Genomic DNA, 21,627 nt, shown 5'->3' on the forward strand with positions numbered 1-21,627 from the left:
ACGAGCTGCTAATTCAACAAATTATTTTTTATAATAAATCAGCACATTCTGCACTAAGCTGTGTTCCCCAGGGTTATGGGTTCCAGTCCCGCCCCTCTCCCACATTCAGCTGCTCTTGTTTCCTCCCACATGTTGTTTAGATGACTTGTGGTCTTTAAACCGCCGCGTGATGGAGGGGCTTTCCCTCAGACAGCGCCCCCTGCTGCATGGGCTGTCCCGGTTCTTTCACCTTGTGTGGCTGTGATACCTCGCCTTTAGTGTTTATGCTTAATCGCGTCATTCCCTGCAACACTCCCTTTCTAAGAATTCCATGGAATATTTCCACACTGAAATTGCCCTGCTGTATTCCCTCAGTCTGGACTGAGCCCCCCACCCCCCGTGGACTTGAACTTCTTCCTGTTGTTTGCTTTCTCTCGGCTCGCCTTTCAGCTGCCCTTTAGGTCACTTAATCAAAGGCGTTTGTCTGTTTCAGGGCCTTTGCTGATTTAATCCTACGCCCCCTGCCACCCTCCCCCCCCCCCCTTCCCAAATCACCCAGCCAGCGGGGCCTCACGGTCAATCCTGCCCAAAGAATGGCAACAATATCCCCCCTGCTTCCCAGGGCCATGATGTTGCCCCCCCCCTTGATGTAAGTCCCCCCCCTGCCCCCCCCGCAGAGGGATGCAAAGAGGACTGCGCCTGGGTCCACATGAACCCGCAGCATAGCATGTAGAATGCGTGTGTGCGCATGTTCCGCCTATTCAGAGAAAGGATGGATTTGTTTTTCTATTGGCACTGACACAGAGTTAATAAAGGGAATGTGTGGATGCTGACAAATGAAAGAAAAGTCTCCTTATTCACCTCACATCTATCCCGTGTTGTGTTACTTATCCAATTTATATCTATTAGGAAATACCGTATATTCCCTAAAACCTGCCCACCTCATCCATCACAGAGTAAAGAGACGTTACCATGTGCTTTACACTAAAAACACTTACTAGAAATGCCGTATGCCTCATGTAAGTACTGCAGAGTAAATACACGGTTTTACCTTCTACTCCGCATGAGTTATACTTTATGAGCTTATGAAAAGTCACTTAACGCTCTGTAGAGACACCATTAAACATCTTAATGTCAATGGCACGCATCTCACTTAATTTTGGCATCATTATTCGTTAATTATATGTGCATAGATGTCATTATAGTTGGCACAGGACCAACTTTAGATGTATATCAATGTACATTTTTGATGTATTACCTATGGCAGTGAGGAAAATGATGTACTCTTATTTTACTGGCTGCTTTTCAAATGCCGAACATGGCTAATTGGGCATAAGGTCTGGTCAACAAAAGAGGTTTGAAAGCAAGGTATTGTTAAGTCTTCAAGTTCCTGGTTACAACACACTCCAGTGCAGCATGGTGATGTATTAGTGCCTGTTCCATAAGAAGTACTTAGGCCTGATTGAGCTGAATCCACCACTGCTTATCTATGATCCATCACAGGTTCGCCATCTTCATCGACCGTCCTGGAATGAAGCGGCTAAACAGCAAATGTGACGGTCGGTAACAACGTGGTTTCATCATGCTGCTGCAGCAGACGGGTCGCACTTTCAGGGAGGCAACGTGAGGGATCTGACGCGACACCAGCCGCTGACAACCTCACTCGGTTCACGGAGAACAGTGATGGAGGGAAGTTTCCCTACGCCTAGGCGGCAGCGTAATGAAGGTCTCGCCGTCTCTCACAGCCATGTGTCCCATATTGAGGGACAGCGAGCCTGGCTTCATAGGAGCTCTCTCTGACAGCAGCTCCTCACCGCCTCCGCAAAGGTTTCCAAATCAAAACCCGCCACCGCTGGGTCCAATTCCCGCGGGGCTCACGGTCCAACGTTTTGGGGAGAAGAGCCGCGGTACAGGAGGCTTTTCTGACTGATAGCTGCAGGGGCCGATGTCCTCCTCCAAAGACTGAGCCCTGAATTTCAATGCTTACTTCTCTAAAACACATTATCTATAGTTTATCTTTGGCCAAAACCTGAATTCTGGAACTGATTACATATTACAAGCTTTACATGGATTGCAGGTTGTGAATATTTTAAATTACCATACAATGAAATTATGCATCTATTTCGAGCCAATAGGAAGCACTGTGAGTACTGTGAGTCCTGTACTGGCAAGTACTCAGTCAGTACTGGATCAGTACTTTTTCATGGTGTGAGTATCTAACACAACATGCCTTTGTTTTGAGAGACTTCTGCACGTTTGCCCCTCAAAGTTACCCCTTTGTTTGAAGTGACGATCCTGATTATGGCCACAACTGCATGTCAGTGTTATTCTCCACTGTCATTATCCAAAATGCCCAGTAAAACACAACAGCAGCCTCACAGTTTATGGGGAAAACTGAATGTGACATCTTTCAGAGAAGACATTCATGCACACTTTTAGGCCCAGTACTGTCAGATGCAGAGGAGATTTGATCATCGCGGTTTTCCTGCAGTGACTCTCATCGTGGGTGTTCAGCTCTGGACATCTCGTGCCCCCACCCCCCCCCCCCCCATGAACCTGATGTGGACACAGTGTGGAGGTTAAGTTCCAGTTCCTTCCCAGTGCATGAAACCACACAGTTTGCCCTCTGAGCACAAGCGCGCTTTAGAAATCCATGCCTGGGGGCTCGTTGTCATTCCTGCCGCGTGCGCCTGACACAACCAGCAGCGCTTAACGTTCTCTTTATTAGTTTTTTTCTGGGCTCCGGTTCTGACACAGGAAACATATTGTTCGGACTTCGTCAGGCGCCCCGTGATCCAGTCTCCGCTTTTCTCCCTCATCTTTTCTTAACAAATGCCGAAGAAACAGCAAATCTCTTCATTAGTATTAAAGCCTGGTGCCAGGCTTAAGTTTTCTCATTTCCAATGACACGAACTTTTAAAAGGCAGCACAAGGCTGAGCGGGACACTTATCATTCATTTATCAAGAGCACTTTTGCAGCCAGCCACGGCACATTTTCAATTAGATCTGTGGCGAGGCCACTTGACACGCGAGAGAGGGTCACGCCCCTCCAGGATGGACGCAGAGGCCCCAGACCTGTCTCACAATCAGCTGCTTTAATACTCGGAGAGAGAGAACACCCACATAATGGTATAGCACAAATGTCCTCTTTAGGTTTCTGCTTTTAAAATGAAAGGTATCTTACTTGGAAGGCAGATGCCAAAAGCTCTTCCACATGAATCATAAATAATCGGATGGCTTTCTGCTCATATTCCTTGGATAGAAAGACAAGGGGCACACAAGATAATCTGCGAGTGTGAGTCATTCTCCCAAAGCAGTAAACAAGCATTAAATCCACAGTGGACCGTTGACTGGCAGCTGCCCAGAAAACACGCCATATTATGGTTGATGATAAATCCTGATCCCTTGATTTACCGTGAAATATATATAAATCGTTCTGCTTAAGGTGATGCCCCTAGTTTGCTTCGCTCCTTTATTTATTAACCTCCCGATACTGTACATCTTCAGCCGAGTGATTCCCCCATTCGCTGGATAAAAGGAGATGCCTATTTTACAGGTATGAGGGTATATCTGCATGGCTGGCATATCAGGATGGCACTCGATCATCTCAGGAAAGAATCTGGAGATGATGATGAGAGATCAACAGCTGGCTTCAGATGGCGAAGGCAGAGAAGGGGCCCTCCGGCCTTTGCCAGTGATGGATCAGAGCAGCGTGGCTGCCAGTTAAATCGCATTAACCAGTGACGTGACTCTCTCGCTGCCTTCTTTACACTGTGTCATATGTGGATGAAAATAAAGAACAAGGAGGGAGACGTTTGAGCTCCGGAAGAACCACCAGCGGCTGATGTGAGGGAATTCATCAATAAGACTTTATGAAAAGATTCATTCCCATAAAATGCTGCACAACCATATCTATCTATCTATCTATCTATCTATCTACCTATCTATCTATCTATCTATAGCGCTTCCCATGGGTGATGCTTCAGATGGACCTTGCTAGGAGAACATATCTACAGGCTCAACATGAAGCAAGTCAAGAAACTTCTCTGTAATTCTCACAAACGCTTAGCATAGCGTGATTCCAGATGTGCTCCCCAATCCCTGTAAGTCATGCATCAAACTCAAAAAAAAAAAAAACACTGATGGAAGCTGCACCTAAGCTGAACTTCATGCTGCTGTCATGGTGGAGATGTTACGTAGTGTGACAAATCCAACAGAGGAGATCTACACTAAGGAAGGTTTCTGTTTAGATTTTGTTAAGGGAGAGCGTTGGTTCAGCACCTGTAACAGTATCTGGCTGGTGAATGGCCTGGGGGGCTTTATAAAGCCTTACTCTATACCCTTCAGGGTCCATTTAAAAACTTTATTCACAACATGGATAACAATCATACCTGAAGTTCATTTAAGTAAGTTGAGTGTGGGATTAATTGAGAATTAATTTCCCCCACTTTCCCTAAGATGAGATACCGGGCGCAGAAACAAGGGCCAATTAATTAACGGTAGCTGATTTAGCGTTTTCTTGAAAGTATGTGGAAAGACGCCGTGAGTAATAAGGGCAGCGGTGCCCGGTGTCTCGGCGGCCGTAATGCTCGCTGATTCTGCATGTACTCGCCAGTCTTCACCACGAAATCTGCTGCAGTCATTTAGAGAAAAAGGGGGGAAAGAGAAACAACTGTTTTCTTTGCGGTTACAAAAAGCAGGCGCCTTCGCCTGGCAAAAGCACGACTGACAGCTCACTGCGGGCTGTGTGCGATAATAAGGCTATTATTCATCCCGTATCTGGGCACAGAGGGGTGTGGGTCACTTCATGGCCAATTTGTTAATTTGCTTTACGCTGATAATCAGTTACTAATCGTAAATTTACCCTTTTCAACACTGCCAAGGCCAGGGCTGAAAATTAAAAAGAGTGAAAGAGGGAAAAGGGAGAATGGGGGGCGGGGGGGACTTTCTTAGCAGAGCTCCGGGCTTTCAGATGCTAATGCCCCCAGCAGCAGAGGCGGACGGCTGGAGCTCCACCCCCGCATCCTCCACCTTTCATCATGTAGGGAACTACTTCTGCACCGGGCCACTCTTCAGCACTTTTCTTCTGCTGATCCTTATGGCTTTGCGGGGCAGGCGTGCTTTCGCATTGGCGTCTTCCCCTCTCTTTTCCCGTGTCTCCCCATCTTTCTTCTGTTGTGACACCGGGGCGCCTGGGCACGGCTGGTCCGCAGCGGGAGCTCCGGGCTCCTCAGCGCAGCTCCCTGCAGCCCTGACGGCGGCGGCACCGGTGCGAAGACGCGACCATTCCGAACGGAGGTAAGGCGTCTTCTCTTCGGGGCTTTTCAACGATTTTTTTTCCTTTGGCTTTTTATCTGCGATTTGTCTTTTCGGATGGCCAAACTCTGTGGTCGAGTGATGGATTGATGTACAGAAGATCACCGGGCAGGTCCACTGGCAACTGCTGGAAGTGCTTAAGAAGCACCAAGATCCCAAGTTTCGGCGTATTGGCATCATGCAGGGACACATTTATTTCAAGAACAAGAATAAACGACTGTCGAATACACGCGGGGATGCGCTTATTACCAGAAAAAGCCAGACTCTCCATCCAGGAATTAAAGAGCGGAGAAACACGCCTCGTAAGTTCAATAGATCCTAGACACGCGGATTTTCTTAATAATTCGCTAAGGACTGTAGGGTTTATACTTTCTGTGAATATACGTCGCTGCCAGGTCTATAATACATTTGGTGAACGTGGGGTGTCTAATTTTAACCAGTATTCGTCAGATAGGAGTTTCTATGCGGCGTCTTAACGCTGGAGTTATTTGTCATTTATGTTCAGCAGTATCGATCCCCTTTTGGTTTATTTCCAGTACCGTAACCATCCAGAATACATTTGTTTGTATAAGTGGAGCTTTTCCATTTTTGCTAATAATGTAGCTTAAGTTTTTGTGCGTCGTTGTCGGAGATGTTTATTTAGCGTAAATAATGATATTAGTATACCTATTAGGCTAATACATTAATATGTGTATGACTAAACCCGCTTGTATACATATAGACGCGTTATTACTGGGGGAAGATAACGGAGTATCTGCAGCAAATAACTCGTTAAGATCTACCTTAAAAAGTAACTACGGCTTCTTCTTGTTTTCTCCTTGCTGTCCCCCGTGTGCGACTTAATTGTTCGCGTTACCCCAATGACCGACGGTCATTGTAGCCTGTCACACAGCTGCGCTCCCGGGTGTCACCGTGGCCGGACGGGGACTTTTTTTTATGCATTTGTGTCTGTCGGGTTTCATTAGTTCGGTTTTAGAAAAGGGGTCAAAGTGTAGGAAAGTTCGAAGGATACGTGACTTGCTTATTCTGTAGACGGATGACTGATCATACATGCCAAGCAACAGTCTTGTAATGAATAATGCAGATGAGAAAGCCCTGAGCTGACAGGTGTCACACATCCTCAGATGGACCGAATGGAGATGGCGTGTCTGAAGATGCAACGATCTGTTATGAGAGTATCAGCATGGACAGAATTGGGATGGCGTGTCCGTATATGCCATGATGTTTAAACCGATCCTCTGTTTAAAGTGCTCGATACAGACTCCGTAATATTACCCTACGCTCGCATTTCTCTGCCCCGTATCTCCGGAGCAAGTTTGCCAACGGAGCGGCTCGCATTTGTCTTCTTTTTGGCATTTTCTGTCTTTGCTCTACTGCATTTTGCAGAGGGTTAATTAAAGCGGTGCCGTAAAACTCATAATTACAGAGTATATTTTATTTTTTTCATTAACCAAAAAATGACTAAGTTGTAGATGGCACCTTTGTCTCAGCAAGCTTACGAATGACAATCTTTTAGTTGCTTCTGGTTTGCCAAACATTCTAGATTATGGTTTACAAATTAGGCGCCTTGATAAAGTTGGGGCACGACCGGACACCTCCCCTCGGGGCGGGGCGGGAGCAGCATGAGCCCCAGCGATGCTCCCTGCTGCAGCGTCTTTCTGTTTGGGTCCGACCGCTCCGGAGGCGCCGTTTTCAGGTGGTCCTGGATTAGGCTGATTAAGTTTTGTGGCTGATATCACAAGACCTAAAGAATATTATTTATAGTTAAGGATAATAAGAAATTAAATCTGCCCCAAAATCACACTGTAAAACGGGTCGGATCGTTTATCGTTTAATTTATAATTGTGGTTTTTGTCGTATTCCAAATGCTTTTGAATTGCCAAGGCGAAAAGATATTGCCAATAATTGTTTATTATATTTGCATATTTGTTTAAGTTACCATATAGCCTAATGTAACAAAATTGCAAAATTAACGTAGCTGCTGTTCCTTGCATATCTCAGTCATCGGATGTATTGATTTGAAAATGTTTGTGTGTGTGTGTGTGACCATCCCAGTGTCTGAAAGAGGGTTATATGTGAATCTTGTGAGCCGTTCCAGCTATAATCCCGGTTCCCGACCGCATCGCAGCGTGCGCGATGATGAGGGAAACACCGACGTTCCTCCTTCCGCGTGGGTCCGGAGACTAGGTGCTGCCGCTCGGGTGTCCAGGTGGTCCAGGCAGCGTGGACGCCAGTGCCATTTATCTTTTCGGGGGGGGGGGGGGGGTCCTATCATACGGCACCGGAGGCTAGCGAGACTTCATCATCCCGTCCCGGACGCGGTGTGCATTTGGAGTCAATCACACTGGAGAAACGCAAGTGATTCAGCTGTGATGTTAGTTGAACAGCCCTGAATGACTACCTTAACTATTAAGCTGGTGGATTGAATACCCCCGCTAGCACTATTCGAGCGATGGCTTAGATTTAGATTAACTTTATTGATAATTTGATCGTTATTTACAGCTATGATTAGAGGTTATTATTTCAGGGGTGGGGGTAGCACTGATGCTTGTAGACACTGGGTTCTGAGTAGCAACAGCTGTGAGCTTATTGGCCCCTCGTGGCTGGGCTGCTGTGTCTGGATTTCAGTGGTGTATTCAATAAAAACCAGAGTAAGATGAAAAGCTACAATGTCTATGTAGGTAAGAGTTTTGGTCTAAGCTGGATAGGTCTGCACTGTGAGGCATGTGTGTGAAAGGCACTATAAGGGGATATGGGGGGTGGTCTGCACTGCTAAACATCTGTGGAAGGTGCTATAAGGGCAGATGGGGGGTTTGCACTGTGAAGCATCTGTGTGAAAGATGCCATAAGGGCAGATGGGGGAGGGTCTGCACTGCGAACTGTTTGTGTGAAAGGCACTCTAAGGGCAGATGGGGGGCCTGCACTGTGAAGCATCTGCGTGAAAGGCACTGTAAGGGCTGATGGGGGTCTACATTGTGAGGCATCTGTGTGAAAGGTGCTATAAGGGCAGAAGGCGAGGGTCTGCACTGCGAGGCATCTGTGTAAAAGGTGCTATAAGGGTAGATGGAGGGAGGGTCTGTACTGCAAGCTGTTTGTGTGAAAGGCGCCCTAAGGGTAGATGGGGGGGTCTGCACTGCGAGGCATCTGTGTAAAATGCCGAATAAGAGCAGATGGGGGGCCTACACTGACGCATCAGTGTGAAAGGTGCTATAAGGATAGATGGAGGGGTCTGCACTGCGAGGCATCTGTGTGAAAGGCACTATAAGGGCAGATGAGGGGTCTGCACTGCGTGGTGTCGTGAGTGAAAGGTGCTATAAGGGCAGATGGGGGGGGGCTGCAATGTGAGGCGCCTGTGTGAAAGGCGCTATAAAGGCAGATGGGGGGTCTGTACTGCTAGGTGTCTGTGTGAGAAGCACTGTAAGGGCAGATGTGGGGGTCTGCACTGTGAAGCATCTGTGAAAGGCACGATAAGGGCAGATGGGGGGAGGGTCTGCACTGAGAGATGTCTCTGTAAAAGGCACTATAAGGGCAGATGAAGGGTCTGCACTGCAAAGTGTCTGTGTGAAAGGTGCTATAAGAGCACGTGGGGGTCTGCACTGTGAGGCATCTGTGTAAAAGGTGCTATAAGAGCAGATGGGAGATCTGCAGTGTGAAGCATCTGTGTGAAAGGTGCTATAAGGGTAGATGGAGGGGTCCACACTGCAGCATCTATGTGAAAAACGCTATTTGGTGAGTGGGTGGTCCACACTGCGGCATCTGTGTGAAAGACGCTATATGGGGAGCGGGTCTGCACTGCACAATATCTGTGTGAAAGGCACGATATGGGGAGCTGGGAGCTCCACACTGTTAGACGTCTGTGCGACAGGCACTGTTAGACCTGCATGTGCAGTAAGGACACAGAGTGACAAATGACTCAGATGGAGGTCATGAGTGAATGTGTGGACTGACCCCCCCCCCCACCACATGCTCTGACCAGCCATCAGCGGCTGTAGAACATGCAGACTGGGGCGGGTGTGGGTGTGGAAGAGGCACACTGGCCTGCTAAGCACTTGTAATCCTGATGTAATGTGCAGCTTGTGTGTGAGATTAGAGGGCTTGGGTAGCGCTCATCCCAGCGTCGGCCTGCTGCTGCCCTCCGGGGGTGTCCCAGGAAGCCGCCAGTCCTCCACGCATCTGACACTCATCCCAACAGGGGGCTGGTGCTGCCCTCAGCTCCTCCACAGGTCCAGAGCTGCTTCAGTTTGAGCCCAAGTTTCTGTACGCAATTCTGAAGAGCGAGAAGGGCGAGTGGTCCTGAAGTGAAATTATGGCACCGAACATCCTGAACCCTAACCTCAACCTTAAGCAGTTGGTGGACAGGGTGTGTTGGGAGAGACATAGCACTGAACATCGACCCTGAACGCCTTTGCACAGATGGCCGATGTGCGCGTGGATTCGATGTAGACGGTTGCCTGGAAGCCGTAGTTATCGTTAGAGGTGGTGAGCGAGTACGACTGCCTGACGGTAATCTTTGTGTGTTCTTTTCCTATTAAATTAGAAGCGCTGATAGGGGGCGCCGGTGACACGCATGGCTTTGATTTAGGGCCACAGCGTCTCTCTGGGGTAATTACAGGCACTCGATAAGCAGTTTGTTAAGGCAAATGGAAAAGCCCGAGAATGTCGGCTGGGCGTTGCATTGCCAGCATGCGCCAGTGTGTGCATGGGGGGGGGGGCGGGGGGGGGGGGGGTTGGCATGGGGATAGTCTTGAAAGGCAGTGGGGAGAGAAGGGGGAGGGGGATGAAGGGGTGAGGCCATGCATCCTCTGAAGGCTGGTTCATACTTCACCGCACAAGCGCAACAGTCTCCTATCCACTCTGCGTATGCGTACACGGAAACGTTCATAGCTCTCCGGTCAGGCCGCATACTCCGGTCAGTGCATGCGCTCGTGTTGTATTTACATTATTATGATTGATAATAATTAATAATAATAATAATTGATGAATAACACGTACCACAGCAGTGAGGGTCGTGTCCGTTTCTTTATTTTTTACAAATTCAGAGAGCCACCTCACAGGGTTGCCAACATTGCAATGTGAGAGAAATCTGTACTGTCACACACACGCATTTACATGTATGCAACAGTTTTATTACCTTGTAAAAAAGTCTGTAGGGTTCGCAAACTACCCCAACGCTCGTCAAAAGCATCCATGTTGGCATTTAAAATGGACGCTAGCAAATCGATCTTGCACGCTGTTCGCAGAGCTGCGCGGACACAAATTTGGAGTGCTGCGGGCGTCCGTCCGCTGAGGCGTGCGATGCGTCGTAAAGGTTTGAGCGGACATGTCCGCTAGTACGCGTGCGAAGAAGTATGAACCAGTCTTAATGCTGTTTGAAACTGGCTGCTCTCTGAGTGAAATGGCTGATACTCAAAGGGGACGTCAGAGATGCGGCAAAGTAGCTTCTGTGTAACTTTTCATTGGCTGGGGGAGGTCTGGATTTTATTAGTGAGAGGGTAAACTCTCAACTCTCTCCCTCTCTCTTTCTCTCTAAAGAAGTTTATCTGCCTGCAGACAGCAAGTAGGCCCTGACGTCTCCCAATCAGCAATCTACACACTTGCCCGTTTTGTCTTTTTAATGAATCTCTCATTAATTCGTGGACAGCAGATAAAATGGTTCTGTGATGGTCAGAGTGATGTGTTACCCTCCTCCAGCTGAGCTCTGATCGGCCCGCTGGTTGTGTCAAGTGACTGTGGTCCTCCATCTCTCACACTCCCTCTCTCTCTCCCTCCCTCTCTCTGTCTCTCTCTCTCTCCTTCCCTTTCGATAGGTCTCTGCTTCTCCAAGCTGCCTGCTAACTGAGTGATTCTACATCCACCGGCTTCCCCTCTCGCTGTCGCTGCTTTTGGCTGCTCTCCCTTCCCTCCCTTAACTGGACGGAGTTTCCACAATTTCCGAGGCACAGCAGAAGTCTGACCTGTGGACTTGGCCCTGGATCTCTAGGTGGCGCATTCTCTTCTCCCAGTACTTTTTTATAAGGAGACATGCAGTGGGTTTGGGTCAGAATGGGTAACCCCACACATGGGGGCCTGCTGGCCACGCTGACAGTGCTGTTAGCCCTCTGGGAGGTGGGCTTCACGGGCCAGAGCTCCAGCCCTTCATCTGTTGCGCCCCCTGGGGACTTGGGCGTGTCATGGCACAGGCAGAAGCGTAGCTGGGTGTGGAACCAGTTCTTCGTTCTGGAGGAGTACACCGGGGAGGATCCTCTGTACGTCGGGAAGGTAGGACTCTTTCCACCTTGTGCCGAAACTAGTGATGTAATCAGCTAACTCCAGGATTCATTTGTCCCTGTACCAGTTTAGTCTGTGTGCCCTCAGCAAGCTCTGAGAAATGGAATAGAACACACACCCAACTGTGTGACATCAAATAGTTTCTGAAATAGAAAATGTCATTCCTACAAGAAGAGCAGCACGAATGAGTCCGTACTCAGCTGTACTCAGGTGTTCTCGAAGGCCACACTTTGAATTTCCATATTGTAATTTTAATAGAGATTAAATTAAATTAGAAACTAGAGTGACTCGGTGTCAGACTGCCCATCAGTCAGTGTCAGTACTAGGGGTGGATTTAAATTCTACACCGGCCTTGGACTTTCTTATTCGGGGGTGTTCCCCAGTGATGAATCTTTACTGAGTGGCAAGGGGGTCTGGGGTCGAAATGGGTCCCCCACAATAAATTCTGCTAGCCCACATACCCATCGTAGCCACCTAACCCATGTTAGGGGGGTCACTATGACCTGGGATAGGGTTTGTAAAATACCATTTCAATTAAAAAGACCCGGATTTCACTTAAGCACTGAGGTCTTGCTGTGTGCTGATTGGTCAAGTCTTCTATAATCATGCATGTGTCACTAATGTTATGTGAAACAGCTGGATGAGTCTTTCAATCCATGAAACAAACTAGTCAAAGCACAAGAACTGAACTATTTAGCCGAGCACAGCCGTTAAACTATGTTTAAAGTAGTTTGTAAAGCCTGAAGTAGCTCATAGTGTCCCGGCGATATGGATTAGGTCATCCTAACCCATCGGCTCACCAGAAAAAGCTTGGTATGCCAGGCAGCTCATCCAGACATGATCTGACCTGTTGACCGAGCTGTGTAAGGAGGAAGAGAGGGAACGTGAGAATGAACGAGGGGAGAGAGCCTACCGCAATGAACCGAGCCGGTCACTGACTCTCCGCCTCGTCTGGAACTTGGTGAGGATCAGCTGCTTGCTGATAACTCAGCTAAAGGCCAACTGCCCACTAGGCTGCCTCTGTGAGGGGATGGTTCGGTGATCGTCACGCTGTCTGAAGCTCAAAGGCGACATGGTCCCATTTAGTAGTGGCAGTACTTCGGTCGTCCTGCTGATGGCGCTGTTTAGAATGTCGCGGTTCTGGGAGCACGGCCTGTTTCCCGCTGAGCTCTGAGCCATATTTCTGCTCTTAAAGCGGCACGCTTGGCTATTTATGCCGCAGCTGCTCCGTGTGTTTCTGCGCGCTGTGCTGTGCAGGGAAGAGCAGCTGATTAGCAGTGCTTCCACTAGCGTAACCAGGTAATTAGTGTAATTACCATAATGATCAGAATGTGTAATGATGGTAGATGCTTGGTGTTTGGCAGAGAGAGTCTGGATTAAGGCCGAATCTCCACTCTCACGTTGGCTGGGCGAAACACGGTAAACTCGCCTTGCCTGAAACCTGATGCGGAACCTGGTGATAGATTCTCCTTACAAACCGCCACTGAAATCTGGTCCCCTCTCCATGCCCTCGTGTGAAACTGCGTGATGGTCCTGGGTGCTGATTGTCATGCTAATCTGAAACTCAATGATGAAGCAGCGCTTTTTGGAAACTCCACGTGGATCCCAATCACTAATTCACATTCCCAGCTAACAATTCACGTTGAGTTACTGATATCCTCTTCAGTTACCCAGAGGTGGAACCCGTGACAGCCTCCTGAAAACCCTCTGTAGATGCCAGTGACACTGTGACAGTTACAGCCACCACTGTTTCAGTCAGGTCCTCCTTACGGCCAACTCGCCGACAAAAACGTAGAATTGTATCGTCTAAAATTCTAAATGAGCATCCTTACTACTGCACTAAAGATTATGCATCTTAGGTCATATTTAAATTGGGCTGATCAAACTGAATTGTGCTTTGTAGCTGAAAGACTGCATGTTTCAAAAGACATTTTTAACTGGTTTTAAGCTGCTGTTGAAATTATCCCGTTAGCATTAGCCATCTTGTTATGATTCCTTGGTTTGACATCAGTTGTTGTTATGCTTTTGGAGAATGTGGATCCCGTATTCTAGCCTTACTTTCTTTGTACCGTGCCCATTAAAGAGAAACCCATTCTGTCATGTTCTTTGTAAAATACTTAGGCATTATGTACACCACAGAGTGTGCCCCGCAATGGCTTGGCACCGTATCCTGAGTTATTCACTCCCTTGCACTCATAGCTTCTGGGATAGGCTCCGGATACCTTTGACCTTGAATTGGACAAGTGGGTACAGAGGATGGATGGATGGATGGACAGATGGATTGATTGATTTGTTGTTTTACTGATCAAAGCAACTGACCTACCGAATTCAAGCCGATTATCTAAGCATTGGTCCCATTTAAAAGGCATGCTGATGTGTAATTTGGGGTACCAGCATGTCTGTTTTGTGGTGAGAAAGTTGTGCTTTACTGACCAGACTTTAAAAGCCCTCATATGATCTACTTCAGGGGTCACCAACATGGTGCCCACAGGCACTAGGGTGCCCCCAAGGACCACATGAGTTCCCCGCGGACCTGTTCTAAAAATAGCACAACTCACCATTTAGCAGCATCTAAAATTTAATTTTATCCTGTTGCTATTCTTCTTTAATCACATTTGAATTTATGTAGATTTGAAAATGACAATATCTTAAAAAAAAGCATTTAAAACATGTTCATTATACATGATTAAAGAAGAGTGTATCAAACTGGTAGCCCTTCGTATGGCTCAGTACCCGTGAAGTAGCTCTCAGTTTCAAAAAGGTTGGTGACCCCTGATCTACTGTGTTGATGCCTGCCATGGCCCCGGTGGCTGTTAGTGGTATTGCCACCACTGTGGCCTGGATCACTGAACACACTGATCCACACGGTGTGGAATAAACAGAGTTGGGTAATTCAGGTCCAGAGAATAAAAGACCAGACCAGTTGTGTACTCTGTGACTGTGACTCTTTATGCTCAACTGGTTGGTTGAAACAAAATCCCGGTCTGGAATTTTACTCTCTGGACCTGAATTACCCAACTCTGGGACTGATTCTGTGCACCTGACAGCTTTATGAATGAAAGTGAATCGAATGTTAAATGGAGTTCTGGTGGTGCTGTGAAGTGTGTAATCTGATGCTATCAGCTTCTTTGGGTCAGGACCCAAACTCACAGCGTGAAGAAATGTTTGGGGCTTTGGCAAGCATAATACCTAAAAATAAACAAACAAGCAAACAAATAAACAAACAAACCATAAAAGTGCACCCTGCTGTTGCTATTGTGTGATGTTAATAGCAAATAGGGAAATATTCATTAGCATGACAGATGAGTCTGGAGTTTGATGCCACGCAGCTTTGGGGGCAGTGACAGAAATGACACATTGGCTGAGTGTCCATTGTGTGGACGAGCCCCAGGTGAGGGACAGGCATTGTGCTGAGGCTGAGGGGGGGCTCCTTTGTGTGTTTTGTTTCTTTGTCGAGGAGGTAAAACGTTTCCTGTGTTCTGCTCTCTGCACCCAGGGAATCTCTTTGCTTGCAAGAAAATGTTTCATAATGGAGGTCAACAATCATGATGGAGGAGGTCAGAGATGGAGCGCTAAGTGTCCTGAAAGTGCGTGGGAGAACAGCCTGACCTGTATCCACTCCGCGCATCAGGCTGCGATCTCCTTTGTGTGACGAGCGCTTCTTCGCTGGCCGCTCTTGGTGGTTGTTGGCTGCCATTGGCAGCTATCTCCTATTAGCTGCCGCTGGGGCACACAAATGCATCTGACAGGCCCAGCTCCACAGTGTCACTCACACGGTGACTTAATGAGCCGCCTTTCCATGTCCAATATGAAGACGGTCAAAAAAACATTTTTATGTTTTTTTTTTTTTTCAAATCCTGAAACCGTCTTCTGCAGATATAATGAACGTCATTATACGCATTCAACCATTCTTGCTCATGAAATGAACATAGATCCCCTTTTTTCGCCATTGGCCAACATCAATAGTTTAGTTTTCTTAAGGTTCATCTCCTTGTTGAATCAAAGGGTGTGCAGGTTTGGTTACCTCCGTTGGTTTTTACATTGGTGATCGCTGTCAGAGGCAGAGAGAGTCACATCCCTACAGCCCCTGAAATATAAGGTTCTTCCCTTCCAGGAGGTGTCAGGAACAGTTGACACGTCATTCCTACGTTTTGGTATGTAAACGCAGTGCCTCCCTTGTGATTGGACAGTAGGGTTGATCTCGGGTACAGAGGTCTGGTCTTTCTTGTGTTTAATTATAGGCTTATAAATAATGAATTGCAGGTTTTCTGCTTTTGTGGGATCTGGAGTTAAAATTAGTCACTTGGGTTTTATTAGGGTACTGATGGTTCTCTGCCTGCATTCCATCACTCTTTCTTCTTTTCCTCATTAGCCAGGCTACTTTATGTGGCAGGCGTGTATTATGTGGTGGTCTGTACAGTGGTTTGATGGATTCTGAATCGGGGGAATCTTAAGCTGATCATAGGGGTTTGTGTACAAAGCCTCCACAAACATCTTCTAAAAGAAATATGTAATGATGGTGTAAGTAAGTGTAATGTACGGTTAATCGTGAGTTTTGTACACTTTTGTAAACACTTTTGGTAAAGTCAGCTTCAAACACAGTTCCATTTTCTCAGATCCAACCGTGATACCCACTGCAAAAACTGTCATCGCTCTTATTTATAAATCTCCCGCAGCCAACACTGCATAGGGCAGTAACACACCATCCTATTTGTGGTTTAGGGTGGTAACACACCATCCCATTTGCAGTTTAGGGCTGTAACACACCATCCCATTGGCTGGCATCACACCAGTGTGGTTTAAGGGCTGTAACACACTGTCCCATTGGCTGGCATCACACCAGTGTGGTTTAAGGGCTGTAACACACTGTCCCATTGGCTGGCATCATGCAAGTACAGTTTCGGCCAGTAACACACCATGCCATTTGCTGGCTTCTCTGGGCAGAGCTCTGAACTTTCCCAAATTATCCATTCATTACTAAGAAGCATCAGCTACTTGACCTAAAAAACAGGAGAGCAGTTACCTACTATAATAGGTTCACACTGAGTGGCCGGGATTCTTGGTTAAAGGAAATATTACACACTGTACAGTTAGGAAAACATACATATGTTTTTTTTATTCGCTGCAGTATTTTCTGCTGTGTTCTGCTTAGCAGTATCAAATGTAAGGACTTTTAAAGACTCTCTGACTTACTGTTTGTTTGGAATACAGATTCACCCCAAACTGCCAGAAAATGGAAAATGGGCACCTTGACCTTTAGTATTAAAATGAAGCATTTTCTCATAGCTCAACGGAAAGAAAATGTCATTCGTGACATGATGTCTGGCCACAGTGAATCAGCACTGAGAGGCCCTAAAGTAACCTTGACCCTTAACCCTGTTGCACAGTAATGCAAAGCCAACCTTTTGTTGGAATTCATACTGAAGGAAGGTCATTTAATGGCTGTGAAAACCCACCTACATGCAAAGAACGGCAGTGACATCAATGTCAATGTCAAAATGGCCCCTGGAGAGATAATCAACTAAAAGTGCGGGATCTTGCCGCATCCCATGATGCCTTTGGCTGACGAGGCCTGAAATGGGCTCTCTGGGCTTCCGTACACAAAGCTGAACTTGACTGGTTTTCATCGTCTGCTGGGCAGCCGCTGGGTCACGGCTCTCAGGATGCTTCACTGAGGACAGTGTTTCCATGCTAAATCTCAGTGATAAACGTCTCCTGTTCTCCATGTCTTCCTGTGATAAACGTCTCCTGTTCTCCGTGTCTTCCTGTACGTTTAGACTCATTTATGTCAGAATCGCAGCACCTGTCTGCCTTTGTCACCCCACGTTCTGCACAAATGGTCGCTGTAAATGCTGTTCTAGTGCTTGGCTTATGCAGCTTATGAGGGAAGGTTGATCCCCAAATTGTCACTGGTCTGATGGCAGGGACAGTTGACAGCCAGGCGGTTACAGATGGGGAGCACGTCTTTATCTGTGCAGACTCTGTGTCGATCGCGCCAGCACGTTTCAGCGGTTTGTGCCCTGGGTAATTATTCATGGTTCTCCGCGTCTCTGGGGTTAGATTACTTATGTCAGCAGCGATAATGGACGACCCGCCGTTCACACCAGCGGTGCATCTTCATTAGTGCCCTGACAGGGGCGCTCTCGCATCAGCTGCATCTTCTCTCAGCCTTAGGGTCATGTGCTGGTGACCTCAAGGCTTGTTTTTGTCCCCAGGAAAACAGAGCAAGAATTGATCCTGGTTTATTGGTATGGATTTTGTGAGGGTCTTTTATCGCCCGTGTGGTATTCCCTGGAATCCGTTCCCGGCTTCCTTACCGTGATCCGTTCGTTCCCCCGAGGAATCTCCAGCTCACCCCCGGAGAATGAGCCGATGCTGGTTCTGATGCCCCTGGGGAATCAAACCAATGAAACGGGAAGCGTGCGCATTTCACACCGGTCCCGACCTGTTTTTGGTAATTAAATGCGCCGAGGGAGAGTTCTGCCTCCCCCCACACAAACGTTTCTCATTCGTACAGACGTGTGCCGTCAGGCTGCCAAGCGTGTTGGCATCGCCCCCCCCCCCCCCCGCCCACCCGCGCAAACAGAGAGCGTGAATAGGCCCTCTTTCAGATAATTAAGGGAGGGAATCGCAGCGATTTCTCCTCCGATAGGATCTGGCTGACATTTTTGTGAAGGATGATATGAGTTGACTTCCCGGGTTCCATTCCGCGTCGGAAAGCCCGGGAACGGGCCAGCGGGCTGACTGCTACAATGCTATTAGCATTTATATAGCGCTTTGTGTGCTCATTCACCTCTGAGGAAGAAAGATTTTCCATTCAGCGGCTCCAGTTAATCAATCCAATTCAGGGGAACACGCACCTAAATAGCTAGAATAAATAAACCCGCAGTGCTGCGCTGCGTACTGAGTCCGAGACCAACTCTTAGTCTGGTTTTGGGGATCGTTGTGAATGCAGTATTCCGGAATGTTCATCCCCTTAGCTCGGCTCGCCGCAGCCACCCTGAGGAGTCCCGAACCTGTGCCTGAGCTTATGGGGAATGATACGGACATGCGAGAGCCGCTCTGACCTGACGGGACGCTAATGTGACTCTACGTCACGTCGTCTCCCTAATGCTGGGTTCATTGTTCATCCACATGGTTTGTTCCGTAATTATTCCCGAGGTGTGAATGTGGTCAAGTTCTGCAAATCACAGGTGAAATGATCTTAGTCGTCGCTCTGGGTGAATCCCGCTGTCTTCTGGCCAGTGCGAAAATGCAGCTGGGGAAACCTTTCCAGCTTGAAAGCCTGTTGTTGTTGGTGGTGTTGTGTTGTGATTCATCGTTATGCTCATTTATGCTGATTTTCCTTGTTGCTGGGGCCTTCAGAAGACAGGGTTTATGATGGTGTAATGGGGGGGGGGGGTGTGAGTATGTGCCTCTTTGAGCAGAACTCTTTCCCCCAGACTTTTCTGATGATGCCTTTTCACATACGACAGGAAGCTCGCTTCCCCCCTTCCAAGGAGTCACAGCAGCTGCTCCCTTAGAGGATCGCGGCTCACAGTTCGGTTCCCCCTGGCCGCCCTAAACCCCCGAGAGCCTGATATTCCTAAAAATGAGAGGGAGCATCATGTCGGGTGCGATCAGTTACTGCGGGAAGCGACTGCGCAGGCTGGAGGTCCTTTAACTTTGTAAACAGAGGATAGCTGGAGGGTGGCGTGAGACCGGCTCGTTGGCGACGAACGCTGGCGATGGACGCCGGCGCGTGCCGGCAGCCGCCGTGAGGCAGCGTCGATAATCAGAGAGCATTTGTGGACTCCAGACTCCAGCGTGACGGGTGGCAGACAGATGAATGCCAAATTAGCACCGTATAAAACAAGCAGTGCTCGTAATATTTCTGCGTAATTGGTCTCCCAGACTGCCAGAGACGAAATGGCATGTTTGTAATGACATTCAATTTCTCACAGTGCAATATGCTGCTTCTGATAGCTTGGCTGCAGTCCTGTTGGCGCCATCAGGGGGCGCTGTGTCCTCCCCCATCATCCGTCCCAAGGGCAGCACGGCGTCTCCTGGAGTCTCTGCATTTACGCCCCCCCCCCCCGTCTGCCGTCGGTCATGGATGCCGGTGATATATTTCCTGTGTGTCTTGAATGTACCTGAAGGTCAGAGAGAAACACCCTTTTGCACCGGCGTCATTGCATGTTGCACATGTGCCTTCTCATGCTGCACAGCTGCCTGTCAGAGGGGCTCGGTATTCTTCCTAACGCTCATTGCCCACACTCTGTGCCTTCAGGCAGGTGTCTAATACTCCCACCGCGCTCCATGCCAGCGACAGCACGGGTGGCTGCTCTGCTCAGAGCCGCAGCCAGCTCACCCCAGGCTGCGGGCCGCAGCTTCAAGGTGCTGAGTGTAGCTGCACCAAGAAGATGGCAGCACAGGATGACGCCCTCTACAGGGCAGTTGTGCTGGTAATGCATCTATAGCGACCACAAAGTATTTAGCAATGGCCTGAAACGACAAGGTGTGAGGCCTCAGAATGGGAGATCATCCCAAGTTGGCATAAACTGTTGACCCCTTGGTGTTTAAGCACCGTCCAGAAAATTGCAATCATCATTCATATTTATTACCTCCATTCAAAAGCCTCTTTGAGGTCACCCTAACCCTAACCCTAGTATCCTTCCAGTTGATGTGCCTGTATTGTTCATATCCCTTCTGTCTCTCTCTTCATTGCTTTGAGATCGTAAGAGACAGTAAGCACCATCCATCACGACCACTTTTGCTTGACATGTAGCGTCCGCCTGATGTTAACCCGTGAAATGGCTGCCAAGAGGGGCGAGCCACTTTCTGAGCTGCCGTGAAGGACAGGACAGAGAGATGGGGACCTCCTCACTGAACTGAACTGAACTGGACTGAACTGATCGAACTGAATCGAATCGAATTGAATCAAATTGAATTGAAGCTTTTCTAGCCATTTGCGCAGGTGGTACATTGGGCTCCTTGCATGGGAGCAATCCTTGCTCGAGGTTCAAAGACAACAACCAAGACTATGACATACAGAAAGATGCATTCAGGAGCATTATGACATTAAATAAATAAAAAGATACACAAGGGGCTTGAGTGGTGCCATGAATAAGGTACCTTGAGTGGTTGGGGTGGGGGGTGATTTAAGAGTCTAGTTTCACCTTAACATTTGGTGGGATGGGGGTACTTATTCACACATCCTGAATGTCCTTAGCAACCAGCCTGATCGCTGCTCTCAGATCAGTTGAAAGCCACAAAAGAGCAGCACCCCATCTGTGTTCCTGGGGCCAAGGTCCCGCGTCCCGCGGCTCATCTGCCCGGGCTGTCCAGGTGGCATATCGGCTTGGTAGCACATGCCGCCTCCGCTTCTGATCTCAGGTCAGGTTGTAGCACTTCAGACGGTCGTCTGTCCAGGCGTTTCCTCGAGCTCAGCTCCGTGGTTGGTGGTGGTAGTGGGGGGTTTGGGCACACGCAGCCCACCTCGCCCTGCCATGGGCTCTCTTCCGGTACTTTCTGGGTGGTGCTGGAAGCTGACCTGAGTGACATGCTGAAGACCAGCTTCCAGTCTGGCTCGGGGGCCATTGGTGGACTGAAGACTAGACGGAAGACTTTTATCGGGGATGTTTTTAAAAAGCCTTCAGCTTTATTTGCAGTCGGCGAGCCTCCGGGGAGCGCTGTTAAACAAAGGCAGCGAGCGGCGGGGGGGGCGGGAGCGAGCTGTACAGGGAGCTCAGGGAGGTGCGTGTCAGGGAAAACTCACAAGCTGTGAATCGTAACAAAAAGAAAGTAATTGCTGAGCTTTTTGCTGGCTTAACCATTATATATTTATATCTAAAAAAAAAAATAAAAGGAGCGGACATGATAAAGAAGGCCCCTAGTGGCCCGCCCCTTCTTTTCCTCGCCACGCTGAGTCGCCCTATCGCGGCCCGGTAAGTCTGATTCCTGCCGTTTCAGGCCGTGTGTCACCAGCACGAGGGGTCTGGTCACCGTCACCTAATCTAATCATACCAAAATTTTATTATAGCACATACTGAAAATGACAAAGGTCGACCAAAGTACCGTGCAAAA

General features: G+C 48.2%; 1 protein-coding gene across 5 annotated transcripts in view; it reads left to right on the forward strand.

Annotated features, from left to right (window-relative positions):
• The first annotated feature begins 4,949 nt into the window (after positions 1–4,949).
• cdh7a (cadherin 7a) overlaps positions 4,950–21,627 on the forward strand; it is a 45,127-nt gene continuing 28,449 nt past the window's right edge. For 2 of the 5 annotated variants that reach the window (XM_023842314.2, XM_072711322.1), the window contains exons 1-2: positions 4,983–5,277; positions 11,103–11,553. In XM_023842314.2, coding sequence (XP_023698082.1) covers positions 11,317–11,553 — 237 coding nt within the window. In that variant the 5' untranslated portion in view covers positions 4,983–5,277; positions 11,103–11,316. Of the gene's footprint in view, positions 5,598–7,409; positions 7,483–11,102; positions 11,554–21,627 lie in introns of those variants that run through there. The other 3 variants (XM_023842315.2, XM_023842313.2, XM_023842317.2) reach the window with 3 other exon arrangements.

Source organism: Paramormyrops kingsleyae, chromosome 4 (assembly GCF_048594095.1).
Source record: "Paramormyrops kingsleyae isolate MSU_618 chromosome 4, PKINGS_0.4, whole genome shotgun sequence".
In the NCBI taxonomy this organism is placed as follows: Eukaryota; Metazoa; Chordata; class Actinopteri; order Osteoglossiformes; family Mormyridae; genus Paramormyrops; species Paramormyrops kingsleyae.